Source organism: Vigna angularis, chromosome 5 (genome assembly GCF_016808095.1).
Source record: "Vigna angularis cultivar LongXiaoDou No.4 chromosome 5, ASM1680809v1, whole genome shotgun sequence".
NCBI lineage: Eukaryota > Viridiplantae > Streptophyta > Magnoliopsida > Fabales > Fabaceae > Vigna > Vigna angularis.
Genome location: NC_068974.1, coordinates 15,159,213 through 15,180,291, shown reverse-complemented (window position 1 = coordinate 15,180,291; position 21,079 = coordinate 15,159,213). Strand labels below are relative to the sequence as shown.

The 21,079-nt window shown below is 36.1% G+C and overlaps 1 protein-coding gene across 1 annotated transcript; it reads right to left on the bottom strand.

The window, feature by feature from the left end:
• Positions 1-11,788: 11,788 nt before the first annotated feature.
• LOC108319136 (uncharacterized) lies at positions 11,789-12,421 on the bottom strand. Its single transcript, XM_017550167.2, has one exon. The coding sequence runs from the start codon at positions 12,419-12,421 to the stop codon at positions 11,789-11,791; it is 633 nt and encodes a 210-aa protein (XP_017405656.2).
• Positions 12,422-21,079: the final 8,658 nt, after the last annotated feature.

Below are 21,079 nucleotides of genomic sequence, written 5' to 3'. Positions count from 1 at the left end.
CGAGATCATTGGTTTAAGATGCAAAAGACTAAAAATTAAATATGAATGCAATTTGATCAATAGCAAAAGAGCACAATGATAAACGGATGTTGTTTGTAATGAGATGAGTATGTTTTGGGGTTAGATTTCACCAAGTTCTCTCACATGTATGTAAGAATTCTTCTTTATGCATTAATGTTAACGTTACTCACTAAATCACCTAAACCCGATCCCTCGGCGAATAAGCCTGTCCTTAACCACCAGTTCATGCAATTCCTAGCATTCTTAGCAATTAAATGTGAAGATCAAGAACTTAAGACGACCAAGACTTATACCCTCATCCCTAAGAAATATTACTCTTGGGAGAATTCAACAAGAACTTGAATTGTAAGGAACCTCCCAACACTCATGCAATTCATAAATCATGTGATGAATGAGTTAAACAAAGCATGTAATAAACACATATGAATTACTCTAACAATTAATGAAAAAGCATATGGAATTAAGAATCAATTCAAATACATGAGAGTTCACAAGGTTACATCATTCTCCAACAACAAATAGAGTTTAGTTCCCCATAGATATAGAGAAACTAGATGAAGAATGGAAAAGCATGAGATAGCAAAACCCTAAAAGTAGAGGAAGGACGCTTTCGCATCCAAATCCGCCTTTAAAGAGTGGAAGAGTGTGCTGTTGTGCTGCTCCAGCTAGAGATACCAAACCTAGGATGCTTGGGTCCTTTAAATAGAACATAAAAATAACAGAAAATAGGTCCAAGCCCACGAACTGGCGCTCAAGCGCCCTAAGTGGGGCGCCCGGGCGGTGTGCGGCACCTTCCGGCGCTCAAGCGCCCCTGAGGGGTGCCCGGGCACGGCTTTCAGCGCTCAAGCGCCCCTGGAAGGGTGCCCAAGCGGTGTGCGGCACCTTCTGGCGCTCAAGCCTCGCGAAATTTTTTAGCACTACTTTTTTTTCACTTTTTCTGCAGTTCTGCTCGCTTCTTGAGTTCTGACTCCTTCATACTTTGACTCCTCTTCCAAATTACTTCATTAACCTACTAAAACAAGGGAATGTAGTCATAAAATGATGGTTTAATACATCATTTGGTCCCTACTTTTGGGAGTTTGATTCAAAATGGTCCTACCTTTTGAAAAAGTTCAGTAAGGTCCCATATTTTGTTTAAAAATGTTCAATTCGGTCCTTTTCTTGGACGCCGTTAAAAACATAACGGTGTAGATGCCATTGTTGCCAAACCTAAGTGAGCTGTTATGTTTGATGATTATGTGGCATTGTGAAGTGAAGTGAGTTGGTGGAAATATTTAAAGTTGAGGTTTTTGTGTCTAATAAAAAGGGTGATTAAGGTTCGTGCAAGTTGTTCCCTTTTTTTACCACAGTGGTTGTGGGTAGAGAGAAATGGCTTCTTTTCATGGTTGTTCTTCTTGTTCCAAAACAGGGTGGGAAAGAAATTTGAAATCCGCAAATCATGGTGGATTGAGGGGAGGTGGGATAATCCCTCGTTGCAAATGTGGAGATTATGCTGTGAGCAAATTGGCGAGAACTCCACAGAATGATGGCCGACAATTTTGGGGATGTCGTCATTACAAGGTTTTTTGAATACCCTTTTCATTTTATTTTGGAATTTATTTGTTCATAAATTATTGAGTTAGAAACAATTTTGGTGGTTTATTTGGTGCATAATAGGGTGGATCTTCAAGAGGGATGTACTGTAATCCTCTTGGAATTTTAAATTTGTAATCTCTTTTAGATTTAATTTTCTTTTGTTTTTCTTGTAAAAGGCCATTTAATACCAAGTGATTGGAAGAATCCTTCTTGTAGTTGTAAACATAAAAAACCACATATTCTTGAATGGATAACAACTTATTGCACTAAGTAATATGGCCCTTTATATTTAACTTTAAAAAAAATTTAGTTGTACATAACAAGGTTAATAAATAACCACATAGCACATACTATATAACCACTTACTATACCAACCTAATATCATCCTTCATATGGAACATAAGCATTTTTTTAGTTGTACAAAACCAACTTCAAAAATAACCACATCAAAACGAGTACATAACCAGTTATTGCACCAATAAATATGATGAAATTTATCCTCAAGAACCACTAGATTTGTTCTACATAACGAGTTTCATACTAGACCACATACCCTTGATTGGATAATCACTTACTACACCAAACTAAATTGATCCTTCATATTGAACTTAAGCAGTTTTTTAGTTGTACAAAATAAACTTCATAAATAACCACCTACGAATGAGCACATAACCAGTTACTGCACTAATAAATGTGATGAAATTTATCCTCAAGAACCACTATATTTGTTCTACATAATGAGTTTCATACTAGACCAAAAACCCTTGATTGGATAACAACTTACTGCACCAAACTCATTTGATCCTTCATATTGAACTTAAGTAGTTTTTTAGTTGAGCCAAACAACTTCAGAAATAACCACATACGAATGAGCACATAACCAGTTACTACACCAATAAATGTGATAAAATTTATCCTCAAGAACACCTAGATTTGTTCAACATAACGAGTTTAATACTACACCACATACCCTTAATTGGATAACCACTTACTACATCAAAGTCATTTGATTCTTATTGAACTTAAGCAGTTTTTTAGTTGTTCATAACCAGCTTCAAATTAACGACATATGAATGAGTACATAACCAGTTATTGCACCAATAAATGAATGAAATTTATCCTCAAGAACCACTATCTTTGTTCTACATAACGAGTTTCATACTAGACCACAAACTCTTGATTGGATAATCACTTACTGGACTAAATGATATGATCCTTCATATTCAACTTAAGCATTTTTGTAGATGTACATAACCAACTTAAGAAATAACCACATAGGATTGAGTAGATAACCAGTTACTACACCAATAAATATGATGAAATCTATACTCAAGAACCACTAAATATGATCCTTGATATTGAACTTAAGCATTTTTTTTATTTGTACATAACTAGCTTAACAAATAACCACATAGGACTTAAGACATAACCAATTATTATACCAATGCTCGTGAAATCAGGTTTTCAACCAAAAGTTGTTTAATCTGTGTTTGATTTTTGCATGATGCTCGTAATTAATTGCTTTACTCATTCTATTTAACTGTGATATGGTTTATGTCTTATTCAAGTGCAAGATTGGATGACCCCTTATTTTTTTATTAATGATTTCGTCAATTGTATAGAACTAGTTTTATACATAACCACATAATGTTGAAGGTATAGCCAGTTACTACACCATATTGTCAATTTTTTTATATGAAAACAACGTGATATAAAACTTACAACATAATATTATCACTTAATGCAACAATATATCCATGAAGTCGACAATAACGATAAATCTAAAATACAAAACATGAAATTATGAAAGTCCTCCAATTTTTCCACAATTAATGTTCTTGTTTGATCCACTACCTTCAGGTTTTTCGTTGTTGTCAACTGATGGAATGAATTTGCTAAGGATGTCATCAACGAAATGTTTTAGAGGCTAGTTGGTAACAACTGGTAGTGATATACGTACTAACTCATCAGTTGGCAACCAATATCAGTTGCGAACACCTGCACATTACCGAGACTATCAGTGAAAGGGCTCAAAACAAGTTAAGAAAATATAAAAAAGCACAATTGATCACAATTGTAATGTTTACCTTAACAATATTGTTAAGTGTTATGTTAAGGTAGTATGTTCCGCATTTTGGTGAAAAAATTGCAACCTGTACATACATTATTGTTTTATTCGATATATTGATGTGGGAATATAAGGTCAATAACTAATTGTTGAGATTGTTGATAGGGGGAGCACAGGTTTAGCTTAACCCACAATCTCAAGTATATATGAGTTTTTGATGATGACAACACATAATTAATAACAAATGTGTATTCTGTGTTACATATTCTATGTTTACATGTTATATGCTTTTCCTTAATGTGTTAAATCTATTAAAGCATATCTAAGAACATGCTTGTGTTGTTCATTGCATATAACAGTGTTAAATGTATAATGTGATTTTATATGTGTATGCATGACATGTTTTTGGAAAAGAAAAATCACAAGCACTATGGTTGAACTTTAAATGTCTGACAAAACAACAGTTTTAAATTGATTACATTATGGGGTGAATCGATTAAAACTCATGTGCTTGCACAATCTTTTTTGAAGTGTGCTATGAGATTTTTCAAAGAGAAAAGATTTCAAAACTGTGCAAAAAGATTTCACTTAATCGAATGCATGCTCTCTGTATTCGAATAAATTAGTTGATGTTTTGAAAATCTGTTAAATGCTTGTAACAACTAACATAACAATCATATTTTAAATATGTTGACCAAGCATTAAATGACAGTCGATTGCATTAATTGTACATTCAATCATTTGTTTGACTGCTGCTAAATTTGTGATAACTGATTGTTATATTCGATTACGTTAGTAGCTCAATTGATTAAAATGCGTCTGATATGTGTTATACTATAAATTGACGCAGATTTGAATTCTTTAAGAACTTTTGTGATTTTAACAATTTCATATCCTTTACAGAAAGCTGAAATATTACAGAAAGAGAGGAAAATCTCCAAGAAACAAGATTGACTATGGTGATCAAAACCTTGTGCTTTCTTGAAGGCCAAGACTGCTGGGTTTCAAAGACTGATCAATATGCACATTTGGGTGTTAATACGTGATCAAATTCTCCAATCTCTTGAAGAATTGTTTGAGTTCCCTGTTGTGACTACACGAAGAAGAACGTGTGTGTTCTTGACTTTGAGGGTGTCTCAAAGGGGTTAGACGGTAGAATAGGGGATTCTTGTTGTTGTTCTTGTTGTGTATTGCCTATATTTTGATTAGAGGGTTAGAGAGGTGTTTTACATTTTTGACGTGAGGTCTTCTGTAGAAACCTTTTTATAAAAACCTTGATCATTATAGTGCATTTGCTTCCTGTGGTTGGAAGGACACTGGATGTAGGCAGGTTGGCCGAACCAATATAAAAACACAGTGTTTGAATTTTTTGATCCCTACTCTCTTTTATTCAATCAATTACTTTCTGTACTTATTCGATTAAGTTTCCGCTACATTGAAAATCTTTTACCTTGCGATTCAAGAAAAGTATAAAGGCATCATTTTTTTTGTGGAAAAGATTTTAAAAGCTTTTGTTTCTTACACTTCACCAATTCACCCTCCCCCTCCCCCCGCCCCTTTTGGTGTGAAAAATTGAGTCATTCTATTTTAATAATTGACACCAGAGCTGGTTTTCATAAAATATTTGAAAAAATAATCGATTACTATTTTCGATTAATTGATTGATCCTGAAAAATGGCTTTCAATTCTCAAACCTTTGGTGAAGGTGCATCCACAAATAGACCACCACTATTTGCCGGACAAAACTATGCCTTTTGGAAAATAAGGATGCAAATCTTTCTTGAATTGGTGGATAAAGGAGTTTGGGATGCAACTCTAAATGGTCCATATGAGCCCACTCATGTTATAAATGGAAAATCTGTTTTGAAAATTTTTTCAGAATGGACTCAAGATGAAAACCGTAGAACGCAGTATGATGTAAAGGCAAGAAATGTTATTACGTCTGCATTAACCATGGATGAAATTTTTAGGATTTCCGAATGTAGAACGACCAAAGAAATGAGGGAGGTTCTCTAAGTGACGCATGAAGGAACAAAAGAAGTGAAAAGGGCCAGAAAGAACTCTCTTGTACAAGAGTATGAACTATTGAGGATGAGAGCTGGTGAGATGATTTACGAAGTGCAGAAAAGATTTACACATATAGTAAATCATCTCATGGCTCTCAGCAAGGTGTTTGACAAAGAGGAGATCAATATCAAGATCCTGAAAAGTCTCAACAAGAGCTGGCAACCAAAAGTAACAACCATATCATAATCAAGAGACTTAACCAACATGAATATGGCAACTCTGTTTGGAAAGCTCAGGGAGCATGAACTAGAACTTGGAAGGCTAAAAGAGGAATAAGAAATTGAGGAAAAGAAGTCACTTGCCCTCAAGGCCACGAGCAAGAAAGCCTCAAAGAAACTTGAGCCGGAAACTGATTCAGAAGAAGAATTATAGGACAAAGAAATCATGAAATCGTGGTAAGAAAATTTATTCGTTTTATGAAAAATGGAAGTTCTACCACTGACAATGCAAGTCCTTCAAGAGGAAGAAAGAATTCAAAAAATAATGTTGTACAGTGCTATGAGTGTGGAAAAGAAGGTCATATCAAGCCTGACTGTCCAAACTTGAAGAACAAGCAGAAAGCAATCACAAAGTATCCTCAAGACAAGAGTAGAAAGCAAAGGAAATCATACATAGCCTGGGAGAACAGTTGATAATGGTTGATTTCACCGTGTTTTAAGAGTAAATTTTGATATCAAATGAACCCTTTTTTACTTAGAAACTTGTTTGTTCTCTTTATTTTGGTTTATTTTGGGAAATAAGAAAGTTGAGGTTACACTTGAAGATTTTATCACTAAATCCCCTTGTTTTGTAGGAAATTGGGATGCATTGGAAGAGTTATGAAACACACTAGTAAATAGTAAACACACTAGTTACCAGACCTATATCCAAAGTCTTCTAAAAACAACTTTTAAAAACCTTCACACACTGCATGCCTCCACTTCAAACAGGCTACTTCTAGATACATTTTAGGGAGCATGAATACTACATTGGAAAATTGAAAACAATATTGGGGCACGGGCTAGAGATAAGACAAATTCCAAAAACCATGAGATAATACACTCGTAAATTTAATCTTAAAACTAAAATAAAATTAAAATTTTAAATCACAGTGAAGAATTCATGTTTCAAAAACGAGCAAAGGTCACTGTAGACATAAAATAATAGAATGCTAAAATTCATTTAGTTTTTGAAGCTTCCATTGAGTATCTAACAATTAACATGCGCACATATCCAACGCAGCTACAATTTAGAAGTCTCCATGCTTATTACATTACAAGCTGAGCTTAAATTCCATCAATTGACAACAACATTTCAACAACAGAGTCTAACATTATCACAGAAACTAGAACGGATCAAATCATCAAAATGCGTCACACACATCGCAACGAACACTACAAGAAATTGGCGTATTACCGAAGGGTTTTTACAGACGGCTTCTCGGCCTTCGGTAAAAGTGAGTTACCGACAGTCAGATAGATGATTACCGAAGGCCATGGTGAAATGGGCCATCGGTATTGGCTTTGGTGAATTAACTTACCGAAGGATATATGACCCTCGGTAAGGTGCTGGTGTAATTAACCCCAGCAGACTTGGGTTTCCCTCTGCTAACTTTCATTTTTCGAGCCAAAAGTTTCCCTTTCTTTCTTCGAACCCTCACCAGCATTCCCCCTTTCTTTGAGCCATCAAACCCTCACCAGCATTCCCCCTTTCTTCGAGCCATCAAACCCTCACCAGCTTTCCCCTTTCTTCGAGCCATCGAACCGTCACCAACATTCCCCAAATTTGCGAGGTTTTGTTCACGGACGTCGTCTCTGTCCTTCGCGCAAGCATTCTGGTGGCGGTCCGTTCTGTGGTTGCAGGGGCTGCGTGAAAAATTCGTTGTCGCTGCGTTAGGAGGGCTTCGTGGAGGAGGCAACAATGGTGACAAGGGGCTTCCTAGTGCATTGAGAGCGGTGTGGGGTTCGTGGAGGAGGCAACAACCGAAGACAACACAGCTGCTCGACTTCTCTCGCGTCGATATGTAAGTCTCTTCACTCCTCATTTTTCCTATTTTTAGCTTTAATTCTGCTCATATGTACTCCTGTAAATTGTAGACATTCACATTATTCTTCAAATCGTAATTTTTTTTTTCATCTGGCTTGCTGAAATGGTATTGATTTCTAGCTCATACATCAGGTGATGGTACCCTATTGGAAAACATAGACATATGTATACATGATTTAACATCGGATGGCAAAGTGTTCATTCCTTATTTTTTTTATTTAATTTTCGTTCTATCCTATACTTGACAAGTCTCCAGCAACACAAATTTTATCTTCCACTAGAACCAGTTTTTTCATGCAAATGTAAAACTACAAATATGTTGTGCATAATCGAAATTTTTATCAATATGCAATCCTTCATAAAAAACTTTATGTTGCTTGTCATATAGCTATTGCTTCAGCAGATTCTAGATAGATACAACTCCAATTTGCAATTGAACTTTCTTTTTGGCCATTTATTTTATCAGGAAGAATTGAACCTTGAGCTGGAATAGTTTAAAATTGAGCTAAGGCATGTCCAAGGACTTCATGCAGTAGCTCAAAGTGAGAAAGTTGAAGCATCCCGGAAGGTAACATCTGTTTTCTTATTGCCAAACACACTTTCTTCTACCTAATAAGTACAATAATTTAATGGGACCCCTGCACCCTAGCATACCTAAGTTATTTCCTTGTTAGGTTCTTTGCTTTGACATCCATAAAGATACATTACCCTATTATAGCAATTGGAAGACGAATTCACCTTCCTTATTCGGATTTCAAGATGCTCTCTTTAGTGTAGTGTGTGCTTTCTTGCTGCCAAAGAGTGAAAGTGTTCTTCTTATAATAGTAGGGTTGGTCACATTGGACTTAAAAAGAGACCTAAAGTTGAAAAATGAAGTCAGTTAACAAGGGAGAGGGAGAGGATTGAGGAGCACGTTCTAGGGGTCGTGTGTGAGCTTTGTTAGCAAAGGGTAACAATGTTCTTTGACTTGGTCTGAACTGTTTTTTTGTGGAGATCAAGGTTGTTGAGATTAATTAGCTGATTAAATACAAAGATATAAATTATAATTAAGGTTTTTTTTTTGTTTTCTCTATGAATTAAGTTATATAACATTAAAAAAAATCAGTAAAACATGACAATAACTACTTTCATATCAGAAAAGAAAGAAAAACTTGGGAGAATGCATGTTCGTTGTTAAATAAAATATGCAATTGAGTTTAGATTTAAGAGTGTGAAGATATGCTGATTAGGGAAATATGAATGTACATTTTCTAGGCCACCATAAATTCATAATGCAGGTATTAGAAATTAGAGGTCATAAATTTGTTTGGCAAGAGATGACATCAGTGTTAATTGTAGCTATTTCTTTCTCTGATGAACTAAGATAACATGTTCCACAGGAAAACATTAAGAACTCCATCTATTAAACTTGTACAAACTTCTGTTACATTTCGCAAAATTTTTTATATTATTAAAATACTTTTTTATCTACATAAAAAAGATATATTTTTATCAATCTTTTTTAATAAATTTTATATATTTATTTTCTTTTAAAAAATGATATTTTAAAAATGCACATCATATATATACATATATATTTCTAAGTATCGTTGTTGTAGTCTTTAATTAAATAATTTCATCTTTTAATAAACAGAATATACATATTTTAATTACCATTCTTTTTCTACTTAACATTTCATTTATCTTTCTTGAATAATCTTACCCTACAAATAAGACCAATGTTGGCACTCTGCAAAACATGAAAGTGAACAAAAATTCTGGCTCTCTTCTTCTTTCTGTATTCTTCTTGCGTTCTTGTTGGCATTAGGTTTCTTGCCCTAATATTTTTGGCATTTCCCAATTCCACCATGGCTGCCTCTGGAATTTCTTCCTAGGTTAATAGAGGTGTTTTATGCAGTGAGGGGTGAAGAAACTGAAAGAACGAATGAAGTTGATTATGATTAGGATTCATGCTTCAAATCAATGATGGTTTTTACTTGTCTAACAAAGGGTCATTTTTCTTAGTGAATGTTGCACTTTTTGAGATATTAATGAACGTGAGATATTTTTCTTTCACCTTTATGATCATGCTGCTTTTGTGCTTCTTTTAATTTCTTATTCATGGTGCAACTCTTTCTTCTTGGCGGATGAATAAAAGTAATATTCCCTTTATCTCCTTTTCTCATTGTAAGCATACTATACCCTGTTTTTTATTACATTGTTTCTGCAAACTGCTAACACCTTATATTATCATTTTATTTTATAATACATGAATTATGTAGTCTTTATAATACAAGAATAAATCAAAATTGATTAGGATTACAGTAATGTTTAAATAAATTCTAAGGTCAGATTTTCATGTAAAACCTCTCTGAGAAGTCAAGTCTCCCAGTCAAGTTGTTTCCATTTACATGAAGAGCTCCAAGACATGTCAGATTTTCCAAACTTCTTGAAACATTTTCAGAGAGATTATTGTTGGTGAGGTCCAGAAAACTAAGAGCAACTAAAAGGTAGAGTTAACTGAAATTAGATTCACACAGAACTCAAACAACATGGTCCAAACTCAAACTTCATCATACATCATCATTGATTGACAAACAACAAACACGTATGCAAATCTTAATTAATTAATTATTTTCCTTTTAATACTTTCCTCATAATTCACATGAACCTTCACACTCTATTATCCGCTTCCATTTCCATCATACATACCTTTGAATTTGACACTTTGCCACCCCATTCTCTTGAAACAAAATTAAACATGTTGCTCACTTTGAAACAATTCATTTTCTTGTAAGTTGAAAGTAATACTCACATGAACAAGATTCTTAGAATCTTTCAGCTGTGTCTGTCAATTTAACCTGGTACTTTTTCCAGTGCATTGATTTGGTCTGCAAAGTGATGCCTAATCTTTGACTTGGTTCATGTTTAGGGGAAGTAATTTCTGAAAATATGTTCTAGAAATGAATTGATTGTTTGGAGTTGCATGTTGGTGCTATTCAGTCCAGCGAACGTGTCATAATTATTGATGATTTGGTGGCCACAGATGGAACTCTATCAGCAACAATTAGACTTCTAGGTGATTTGCTCTTGCAGCCTTTTATGATTGAAATAACTCTTTTGTTCTATATTCTCTTTTGCAAGAAAAAATGTCTTATAAAGTGAATGTATTTCTGTGGTGAGTAAGTAAAGATGCATTCAACTTTGATTTCTCATGATTGTAGATCATGATTCACTTTAAATTAAGGGTTCATACATGTAACTGTCTTGTCACACTCCTAGGTAACTACTAGAAATAAAAAGCATGTTTAAATATATATAAAAAAAAGCTTTATGAATTAACCCCCATTTTTTGTTGTTTTTTCTAAAATGGTTAAGTTTGCTTTCAATTGTAGAACTTGCTGGTGCTAAAGTAGTGGAGTGTGCTTGTGTGATTGGTCTCTTTGATCTCAAGGTAATGGCTAAACTGAATCAATGTTTTTGTAAGTTTTGTTTTAGTAGCTAGTCTTAGAAAATTCAATCTTGTTCTTGACATGCTAAAGTAAAGTTCTTTACCAAATTCATTACCTTTTTGTCATACTATGAGTGATCCTATAATGGTTAGAAATAAGTGTTGGAAATCCCATGTAAGAACAAATTACAGTGTATGAGTGTGAGTGAAATCTCACATTACTCAACTTAGGATTGATTTAGCGTTAATCTTACTACTTTAATATCATTTTAAGATATCTATAGTTTGAATGTTAAATTGCAGCCCTGCAAAGAAATATCTCTGCCATTGGTCTTGTAGTGTTTTATATGTTTGTGACAACAATATTTTTTCCCCACTCAAGACAACTGCATCTTCTACTTTATTTCCAGCCATCATAGTCACCTTGTTCCCACCATATTCTGCTTTCTTTCCTCTGTCTTCACCCTTCTTAACTGTTTTATCATACACATCACAACCTACTCCACTATCTCTCCTAGAAACGGCAGCTTCTACCACTTCTTGGGCAGCAACACAAACAATGCCTCCATCACATTTTTTGTCTTCTGCACTGATTCAATCTTTCATTTTTTGTCTTCTGCCACGTTTTGGATCTCAAAAACTTTCTCTACTCTGGATATCCATCCCTCTGGATCAATCCCCTCAAAAGTAGGCAATTTTATCTGCTTCCTCCACTTCTGCTGCCCTTTTCCCTTCTCTTCCTCCAGCTCTTCCTCTGAACCATCTTTCTTTCCTTTCATGGAAGATTCATCACTTCTTGTTGAGTCCTTTATCTGAATCTTGATATTCTGCATCATTTCTTTTATTTCTTGGGTAGTTCTTCTCCATCTTTCACTACTCTGTGGATGTTTTTCTTCCTTTTTCTCTTCATCATTAGCTAAGTAGTCTTCTTCTTCACATAATTTCTTAGCTTTCTTGATGTTGTGCAGACTGCCTTTCACAGCATCCCTACCCTTCTTTACTTCTTTCTTTCCTTTCTTGTTGTCTCGCAGAAATTCCTCTTTCCCTCCCCTTCTTGCTCTGTCAAGAGATTTCTCCCTTCCTTTCGAGTCCCTTTCTTGATTTTGGTCTTCCAATATCATTTGTTTTATTTCTTGGATATTTCTTCTCCATTCTGCTAACACTATTTTCTGTCCGCTGGCCCACCTTTCCACAATATTGATTCTTCCTTCCAAAGTATTGATTCTTCCTTCCATCATGTTCTCCTCTCCAAAGGATCCGGCAGGTCGGACCAAATTGTTAGGTTTCTGGGTATGAAACCTAACTGTCTCATAGCACACACTCACACAATAACACCCAAATGGTAAGAAAAGAATGAAAATATGTATTCACATCAACCAATGTCATGTACAACCAGTAAATCAATGGAGCATAATTCCCCTCCACAGGATCAAGGTTCCTATCTATACAATTGATATCAAAAATTGTCCCCTCTACCAGACCCCCCTTGGCTTCTTATAAAGGCAACCCACTTCTAACTACCCAACAACAATTAATTCCTAAACTGAACAATTAATTCTTCAACTGTTTTCTCTCTCCTGCACACCTATTACCCATTATAACCTATCATATTATATCCTATCAGAAATGGTCACTGGACAGCACCAAAATCTGACTTGAATTGGTCAATTTTAACATGCCAACAAGTAAAATGGAATTTTATACCAACTTCATCAAAACAACACTTAAATTTTTCAACTCTACACCAAAAAATTGACCCAAGATTAGTGGTTCTAAAAGTGAATTCGTCCATAAGTGATTTTGACTCTTTGATAATACTTTCAGCAACTTTAATTCATCAATTTAAACTTCTTTGAACTCTAATTGGGTTGAAAACCTAACTATATAGCAGATTGACCCTTTTAGTTCCCAATTTCACTCAAAAATTTAGTTTGAATATGCAAATTGCACATAGATGAATCTGGCTTCAGTTTGAATGTTCTAACAAGTTTAAAACAACAATTAGGACTTGTTTAAACTGCCAAATAACACAAAATCACTACTGCACGAAAATTGACACCCAATACTACTTTTTCTTCTTCAAAATGACTACTAAAAATGCACTAGAATGGTTAAAATTTGCAAACTACACTAAACTGGTCTAAGAAACTTATAAGAAGCTGTCCTAACAAGTTTAGAATGGTAAAACGTAGCTAATTAGAAACTCACACTACAAAAACAACCTAAATCTCAAAATTTGGCTACTTAAACCTAAAATTAGACCTAATGTACACTTTTTTTAACTAATGTGAACATCCTAACATGTTTATAGTATATATCCATGCTTTTATAGATATTTGATTGCCTAAATTATGTTGATGTTTATATAGTATGTTCATGTATATTGTCTTTCATTTATTAGGCTACAACTTGATTAAGTTAAGTAGTCATTTAAAATCCTATGGTACTACACACATTCTCAATGGTATGAGAAGGGTAAAAATACTATAAACACTTAGAACCTACAAAATATTTGGAAGTACTCTAGAAAAGAGAACTTTAGTAGAAATAAGTTGTCTCCTCCCACTTTAATAAACAGCCCCTTAGTATGTCTAAGGCATTTCAATACTGATGACTTCTCTTTGCATGCCCTTATTGAATGCCTATGACAATAGTGTTCAATTTGCCTTCCATGTTCGACTTGAGTAGTAATAGGTTTATTACTTATGTCACATGGAGCCTTTGATTTGGCTAAGTTTTTTTTTTGTTTGGCTTGTCACAGAACATGGCCCATTTTCCCAACCATCGTGGATGGATGTACAACCGTTGTTATAGTGGAAGGAGAGGTTTGAAGGAATCTTTTGTCATCGGAGTTGAAGAGTTTGTGGAGACGGCCCGACGATATCAATATTATGCCCTTGATGGAGGGATTCGATGCCCATGCATCAAGTGCGAATGTACAAGGATTTTGAAAGATGAAGTCGTCAAACTTCACCTTTACCAAAAAAGGGTTCATGCCTAATTACACGGTTTGGACATTTCATGGTGAAGAAATTCCTTCGACCTCCACTGCAGCTGAAAAGCGGCTTGCATCAGGTTCGAATACTATTGTACTTACATCTGAGATAGATAATTTGCCTATATGCAAGAGATGGTTGACAATGCTCTTCGTCACGATGCTGAACAAGAAGCAGACGATAGTCATGATGAAGAGCCTCCAAATGAAACGACTAAAAGGTTTTACAATTTACTTACAGAGGCAAATCTACCTATATTTGAAGGTTCATCTGAGTCAAAATTGTCAGTGTGCATTAGACTGATGGCTGGCAAATCTAATTGGAACGTTCCCATTCAAGCAGTGGACTTCTATACAAAATTGATGTTAGATTTGACACCACCAAACAATTTTATGCCGAAGAATTATTACCAAGCCAAAAAATGTGTTTCAAAGTTTGGATTGGAAGTCAAGAAGATTGATTGTTGTGTTAATGGATGTATGTTATTCTATGACAATGACAGTGGCAAAAATGATGCATTGTTGGTTGAATGCAAGTGTTGTGGCTCACCTCGATATCATACGATGCATGCTGGACGGAGGCAAAAAAAACCAATTCCCTTAAAGTCCATGTTCTACTTGCCTATAATTCCAAGATTACAAAAATTGTTTACTTCAATGCAAACATCATAACACATGACATGGCATGATGGTAACAAAACTAAAGGATTTTTGCGTCATCCTTCTGATGGTGAAGCTTGGAAGCACTTCAATCATAAACATCCATCCTTTGCTAGTGAACCACGTAACGTCAAACTTGGTCTATGCTCTGATGGGTTTACCCCGTACATTCAGGCGTCTGCATCACCATATTCATGCTGGCCCGTGATAGTTACCCCATACAAGCTACCACCTGAGATGTGTATGACAAAGCCTTACATGTTTTTATCGTGTATAATACCAGGTCCATCTAATCCCAAATCATTGATTGATGTTTATTTGGAGCCTTTGATTGATGATTTGAAGAAGTTATGGAATGGTGTTTGGACGTATGACGTTTCAAGGAAGCAAAATTTCCTTATGAGGGCAGCCTTGATGTGGACTATTAATGACTTCCCAGCGTACGGCATGTTATCAGGTTGGAGCACGCATGGTCGATTAGCTTGTCCACATTGCATGGAACATACAAAGTCATTCCAATTGAGTTATGGTCGGAAAAGTAGTTGGTTTGATTGTCATCGACGGTTCTTGCCCATTGATCACCCCTTTAGAAGAAACAAAAAAGCATTTCGCAAAGGGCAAGTTGAAACGGATTTGCCCCCGCCGAAGTTGACTGGATCACATGTTTGGAGAAGAGTGAAAGACTATCCAAAAGTCACTGAATCTGGTCAGAATAGGATAGAAGGGTTTGGAGAATGGCATAATTGGACTAAAAGAAGCATATTCTGGGAACTTCCCTATTGGAAAGACAACTTGCTAAGACACAACCTCGATGTCATGCACACAGAAAAAAATTCCTTTGACACTGTCTTCAACACAGTTATGAATGTTATAGGTAAGACAAAAGATAATGAGAAAGCAAGAAAAGATTTACCTTTGTATTATGGACGAAAAGACTTAGAGTTGAAGGCGCAAGGTATCGACAATTATTTAAACCAAAAGCAAATTACACCATGTCAAAAGATGAGGCAAGAATAGTGTGTGGATGGATCAAGGAGCTTAGAATGACAGATGGATATGCTCCTAACTTGTCCAGATGTGCCAATGTTCAGAATGGTACTATTTAAGGGTTGAAGAGTCATGATTGTCATGTGTTCATGGAGACTTTCATCCCTCTTGCGTTCAGTTGTTTGCCAATGCACGTGTTAAATCCACTAATAGAAATCAGTAACTTCTTTAAAGATTTGTGTTGCACGACACTAAAGGAGAATTTGCTTAAAAAGATGGATGAAAATATCCCAATTATTCTCTGCAAATTAGAAAGAATATTCCCTCCTGCATTCTTTGATTCAATGGAGCATATTCCAATTCATCTTGCATATGAAGCTTGGCTTGGGGGACCTGTGCAATATAGGTGGATGTATCCATTTGAAAGGTTTATGGGAGAATCCAAATGTTCAGTTAAAAATAAAGCTAGAGTAGAAGGCTCAATTTGTGCAGCTTAGTTGCACAGAGAGACAACGTATTTTTGTTCACATTATTTCAAAACCTTCATGTTATCCCCCACTCATGTCAAAAATGAAATGCAATGGCAAGTTGAACCACATGAAGGTGCATTATCAGTTTTCCGACAATCAGGTCGTCACGCAGGGAAAGAATTCACTCATTGGTTAACTGATGCTGAATTCAACTGTGCTCATGTCCATGTCTTAATCAATTGCAGTGAAGTAAAGTCGTACCTTGAGTATGTCATCATCCATCTCTTATCTTTCCAACGGTACAATTGTTATACACTAATGAATTTCATTTGTACCAGCTCATTTGTTGTGGATGAGCAAGTCGTAGAAGGAAATACTTCTACTAGAATACACTCAGAGTTTCCCCATTGGTTTAGAAATCAGGTCTGTACTTTTTCCTACATTTAGAGCAAGGTTAATTTGACTCTTGCTTTTATAATTTTGTTACTACCTTTGTAGGTTTTTAATCAGGCATTAACTCCCACAGTTCAAGAGTTAAGACATCTCTCGAATTGGCCAATCAGATGTGTCAAAGAATGGCACACTTACTTTACCAATGGTTACAAATTCCATACACATGAATGGTCTAAAGGAAAGAAAACGTCAAATTGTGGTGTGTATGTTAAGGGCCTAATAGAGGGTTCTTATGATGATTTCTACGGCATCATTCATAAATTATATGAGCTAGAGTACAACAACACTACTTCTCCCAACAGAGTAGTACTTTTTTATTGTGAATGGTTTGATCCTTCTAGAGTTGGTACTAGAGTGGATCCACGCTTTAATATTGTCGAACTCAACCAGAGATTATGATATGGACCGTTTGATCCTTTCATTCTACCAACTAATGTCAGACAGGTTTATTATGTGCCATATCCACCATTCTGCAATATTGACAAGCGTGGTTGGGCCGTAGAAATACAAACCAAGCCTAGAGGTCGCATTGACTCAAATGAGGTTGAGGAAGATGTCGCCTACCAACTTGACCAAATGTCACAACCACAAGAAATTATTGAAGTTGAACGTATAATCGCATTGGTCGACCCTGATGGTGATGGAGATGAATTAGAAACAACAATACAAGGTGATGAAGAACAAGAAGAAGAGGAAGAAGAAGAAGAAGAAGAAGAAGAAGATGATGATGATGATGATGACGACGAAGAAGAAGAAGAAGATGATGATGATAATGACGATGATGAAGAAGAAGAAGATGAAGATGAAGATCATGATGACGACGATTGAATGTTGGACATGTATTGTAGAAAATTGAACTATCATTTGAATAGAGTTATCTAAAATACCATCTTAAAAGTTGTATGCAATTATTTATACATTGACTTTAAAAACCATTGATCCTTCCTTATTCATTTCTATTTTTTCGCTTTATTTGTAACCATTTCATTGCAGTAATGATAGGACAAGGTTCAGAACGTCTTGATAAAGGAAAGGGGGTAGCAAGGCCTAGAAAGAGGCAACGACAAGCACCAAAGTATGTACTTAGGGTGCCTGCTAAACTACCTACCACTGCTGCCTGCAATACATCATCTGTGGGGCCTCCTCCTACCCCTACAATACAGACCCTAACCCCTGCAGTAGACCCTACTCCTACCTCTGGAATACACCCTTATCCTACCCCTGCAGTACACCCTTCCACTACCCCTACAGCAGACCCTCTTCCTCCTCTTGTGATTATAACCCACACTCCTGCCCCTATGGTTATTACCCCCACTCCTCTCCTTGACCCTCCTTCTATACCTTCCTCATCTTGTATACCGCCTTCTGAGACTGTCACACCATCTGCTGATCCAGATTCAAGTGGTGATGGTGAAGGTCTTGACCCGCCCCTCCATGATCGACCATGGATTGAGCCGTATGGTAAAGGGTAAGATTTTCATCTCTTGATATAAATTGATGTTTAAACCCTATTGTAATTCAAATGACTTTTATTATGCAGGTTTATTCCATCTAGGGTTGCTTCCCAGGCCATCACACGTTCGATTAAGCAACAGTTTTTAAGTTCATGGCCTACTTGGGGAGCAATACCTGATGACAACAAAAAGCCATTCTAGGAGCGCTTTCAGGTGAACAATCCATTAAACTAATTGCCCCTCTTATTTTAGTATGTTCATTAATCAATGTTTGTTCTGTTTAATCTTACATATGAAAGTGCAGTGGAAACCTGAACATGAAACACAGATACAAAGAAATTTTCACATGAAAGCATCTCATCGGCTGTCAGAGATGTTTAGGGATGCCCGCAATGCAGGAGAGCGCCCTTACTGGCTGGGTGAGCAAATTTGGAACTCTTTACTGGCTCATTGGAATACAGTAGAGTTTTGCAATAAGTGTGCCAAAGCCTAGAGGAACAAAGCATATGAAAAGGGTGGCACCCTGCATACTGGTGGGTCGATAACCATTCATGAGCATGCCATTCGTATGGTATAATTTCATTACATAACTTTTTCTTTCATATATAAGTTATGTATTTTCTATTTCATATGTACACTTCTAATTCCAAATTATGTTACAGGCACAAGCTCTAGGACGGGCGGTCCATGTTGATGAGGTCTTTGCACAGACTCATGTAAGGAATGGCACTAATGAATTCGTTGATGAAAGATCTCGGAAGACTCATGTAGGCAAATAACACTATTACTATTACTAATTTTTCATTTATGTTATTCTATCATTCCCTAACATTGCTTTTAATGTTTCAATAGGAAGAATTTTCTACGAGACTTTCACAGGTTAGATCTGAACATGTGTCAGCTCCTACACCGGATGATGGCAGTAATGCAGAAGATGACATCCGTAGGTGATGGACATATTTATGAACACCGAAATACGGTGTCACAAACTTGTTTTACAATCGGCAAGTATGACCGAATCGTTTCAAGTAATAAACTTGGTAAGACCAAGTATCGTTCTCCCAAAGGACTCATGGCCTAGTTTAGTTATGTGATTCGTTGATTAACTAAGACTTAAGAACGAAATAATTGGATTTTATATGCAAAAGACGAAAATAAACATGTATGCATGAGGGTGATCAATGGCTAAAACAAAATACAAATACTTTCAATGGAATATATGGATGAGTATGTTGTTGGGGTTCATCAATTTCATCTTATCCACTCTCATATATTTTAGGAATTCAACATTCAATTCATCATTGTTAATGCCACTCTCTAAATTACCTTTCAAGAAGGCTTCTCCCTAATTACGAGTTCATACGATTCCTAGCATTCCTAATAATTAGTTCATTCAGCGCAGGAGCTTAACGGCAACCAATATATTATTGGGAGAAATTCCCCAGATCTAGACCTCCCCGTACGTTTCCGTATCGACAAAATCAATAATCACGCAGTGAATGAGTTAAACAAAGCAAGCATTGAGCAAAGAAGGAAAACCCTAACTAATGATGAAAGAAAGCATAGGTCTTAAATATAAGATGTAAAAGCAAATTCCATATATGAGAGTTTCATAAGACTACATTGATTCCCCAACAACAATACAAGGTTTAGTTCACCATATTCATGGTGAAACTAAATGAATAATAATGAAAGAATGAAAGATAAAACCCTAAAAAGGTGAAGAGGTAGCCTGAGCATCCAAGATCCTCCTTCAAAGGGGTGGAAGAGAGAGTATTTGCTTCGTCACAGCCAAAGATACAAACCCTAGGGCGTCCTAAAGCTTATATACTATTCTAAAATTACAGAAAATTTAGGCCCAAGCCCATAAGTGTGCCGCTCAGCGGTAAAGTACCGCTCAGCGGTAAGTGCGTGAGCTCGATTCTTCCCCTCAGCGGCCATTTTGCCCCTCAACGGACCTCCCGTGACTTTCTGAGTGCCGCTCAGCGGTAAACTGCCGTTGAGTGGTAATTGCGACTCCTCCTTTTGCACTTTTTGATGTCTTTTCTGATTCCCTTTCTCTCCTTCTTCACTTCTTTCACCAAATTCACCTTAAAACCTGCACAAAAACACTGAAATCAAGCATAAACCTGTCCAGCTCTCTTATTTATGAAAATATGAATAAAAGCATGATTTCAAGCTAGTTTCTAAGTATAAAGGTTGCTTTTAGTATCAATTTTAAGCATGAAAATAACAGCTTTTCAACTGTTATCAGTAGGACACAGTGATGGGTCGACAACGTAGGTGGGAAGAAAAAGGGACGAGTGTATGGTGCAGGACAACTTGCTGCAAACTATACAACATCGAGAGGAGGTACTCTGAAGCACCAACCTTCTTCCACCACTACTCCTAACGAGGTCGTTCTCCACCTCACGCAGGCACTGGACCAATGTGACAAGGAAATCACTTATTTGAGAACATAGTTTACAGCCTTTAAGGCCCTGGTCATGAGAGTGTTGCCTGATACTTCACAAGATGAAGTCAATATCCCTCCGACCCAGCCACGACCCTCCTCGTCACCCGCTGTCCCTCAGTAACCCACATCAGTCCAACCCTCATCAGTCCAACCCACACCAGTCCAGCCATCTATAGAGGAGAAGGATGATGAAGATCATTCTGATGATAACTATGTACATTATTAGTTTCATTTTGTTATTAGTTGTTAAAGACACATTTGGATATTACAACATTTGGAGTTTACATCATTTAGATGATTTGGATGTTAATACATCATTATGTTACATTGTTTTATGTTTTAAATATAAATACATGTTCTATGGATTAATGGATGTTCTATGGATTTTGATCAATGATTGCATTATTGAGATGCACATT

Bases quoted from the DNA above. Each gene is read 5' to 3' on its own strand.
- LOC108319136 (XM_017550167.2), bottom strand. From the start codon at position 12,421: ATGGAAGGAAGAATCAATACTTTGGAAGGAAGAATCAATATTGTGGAA.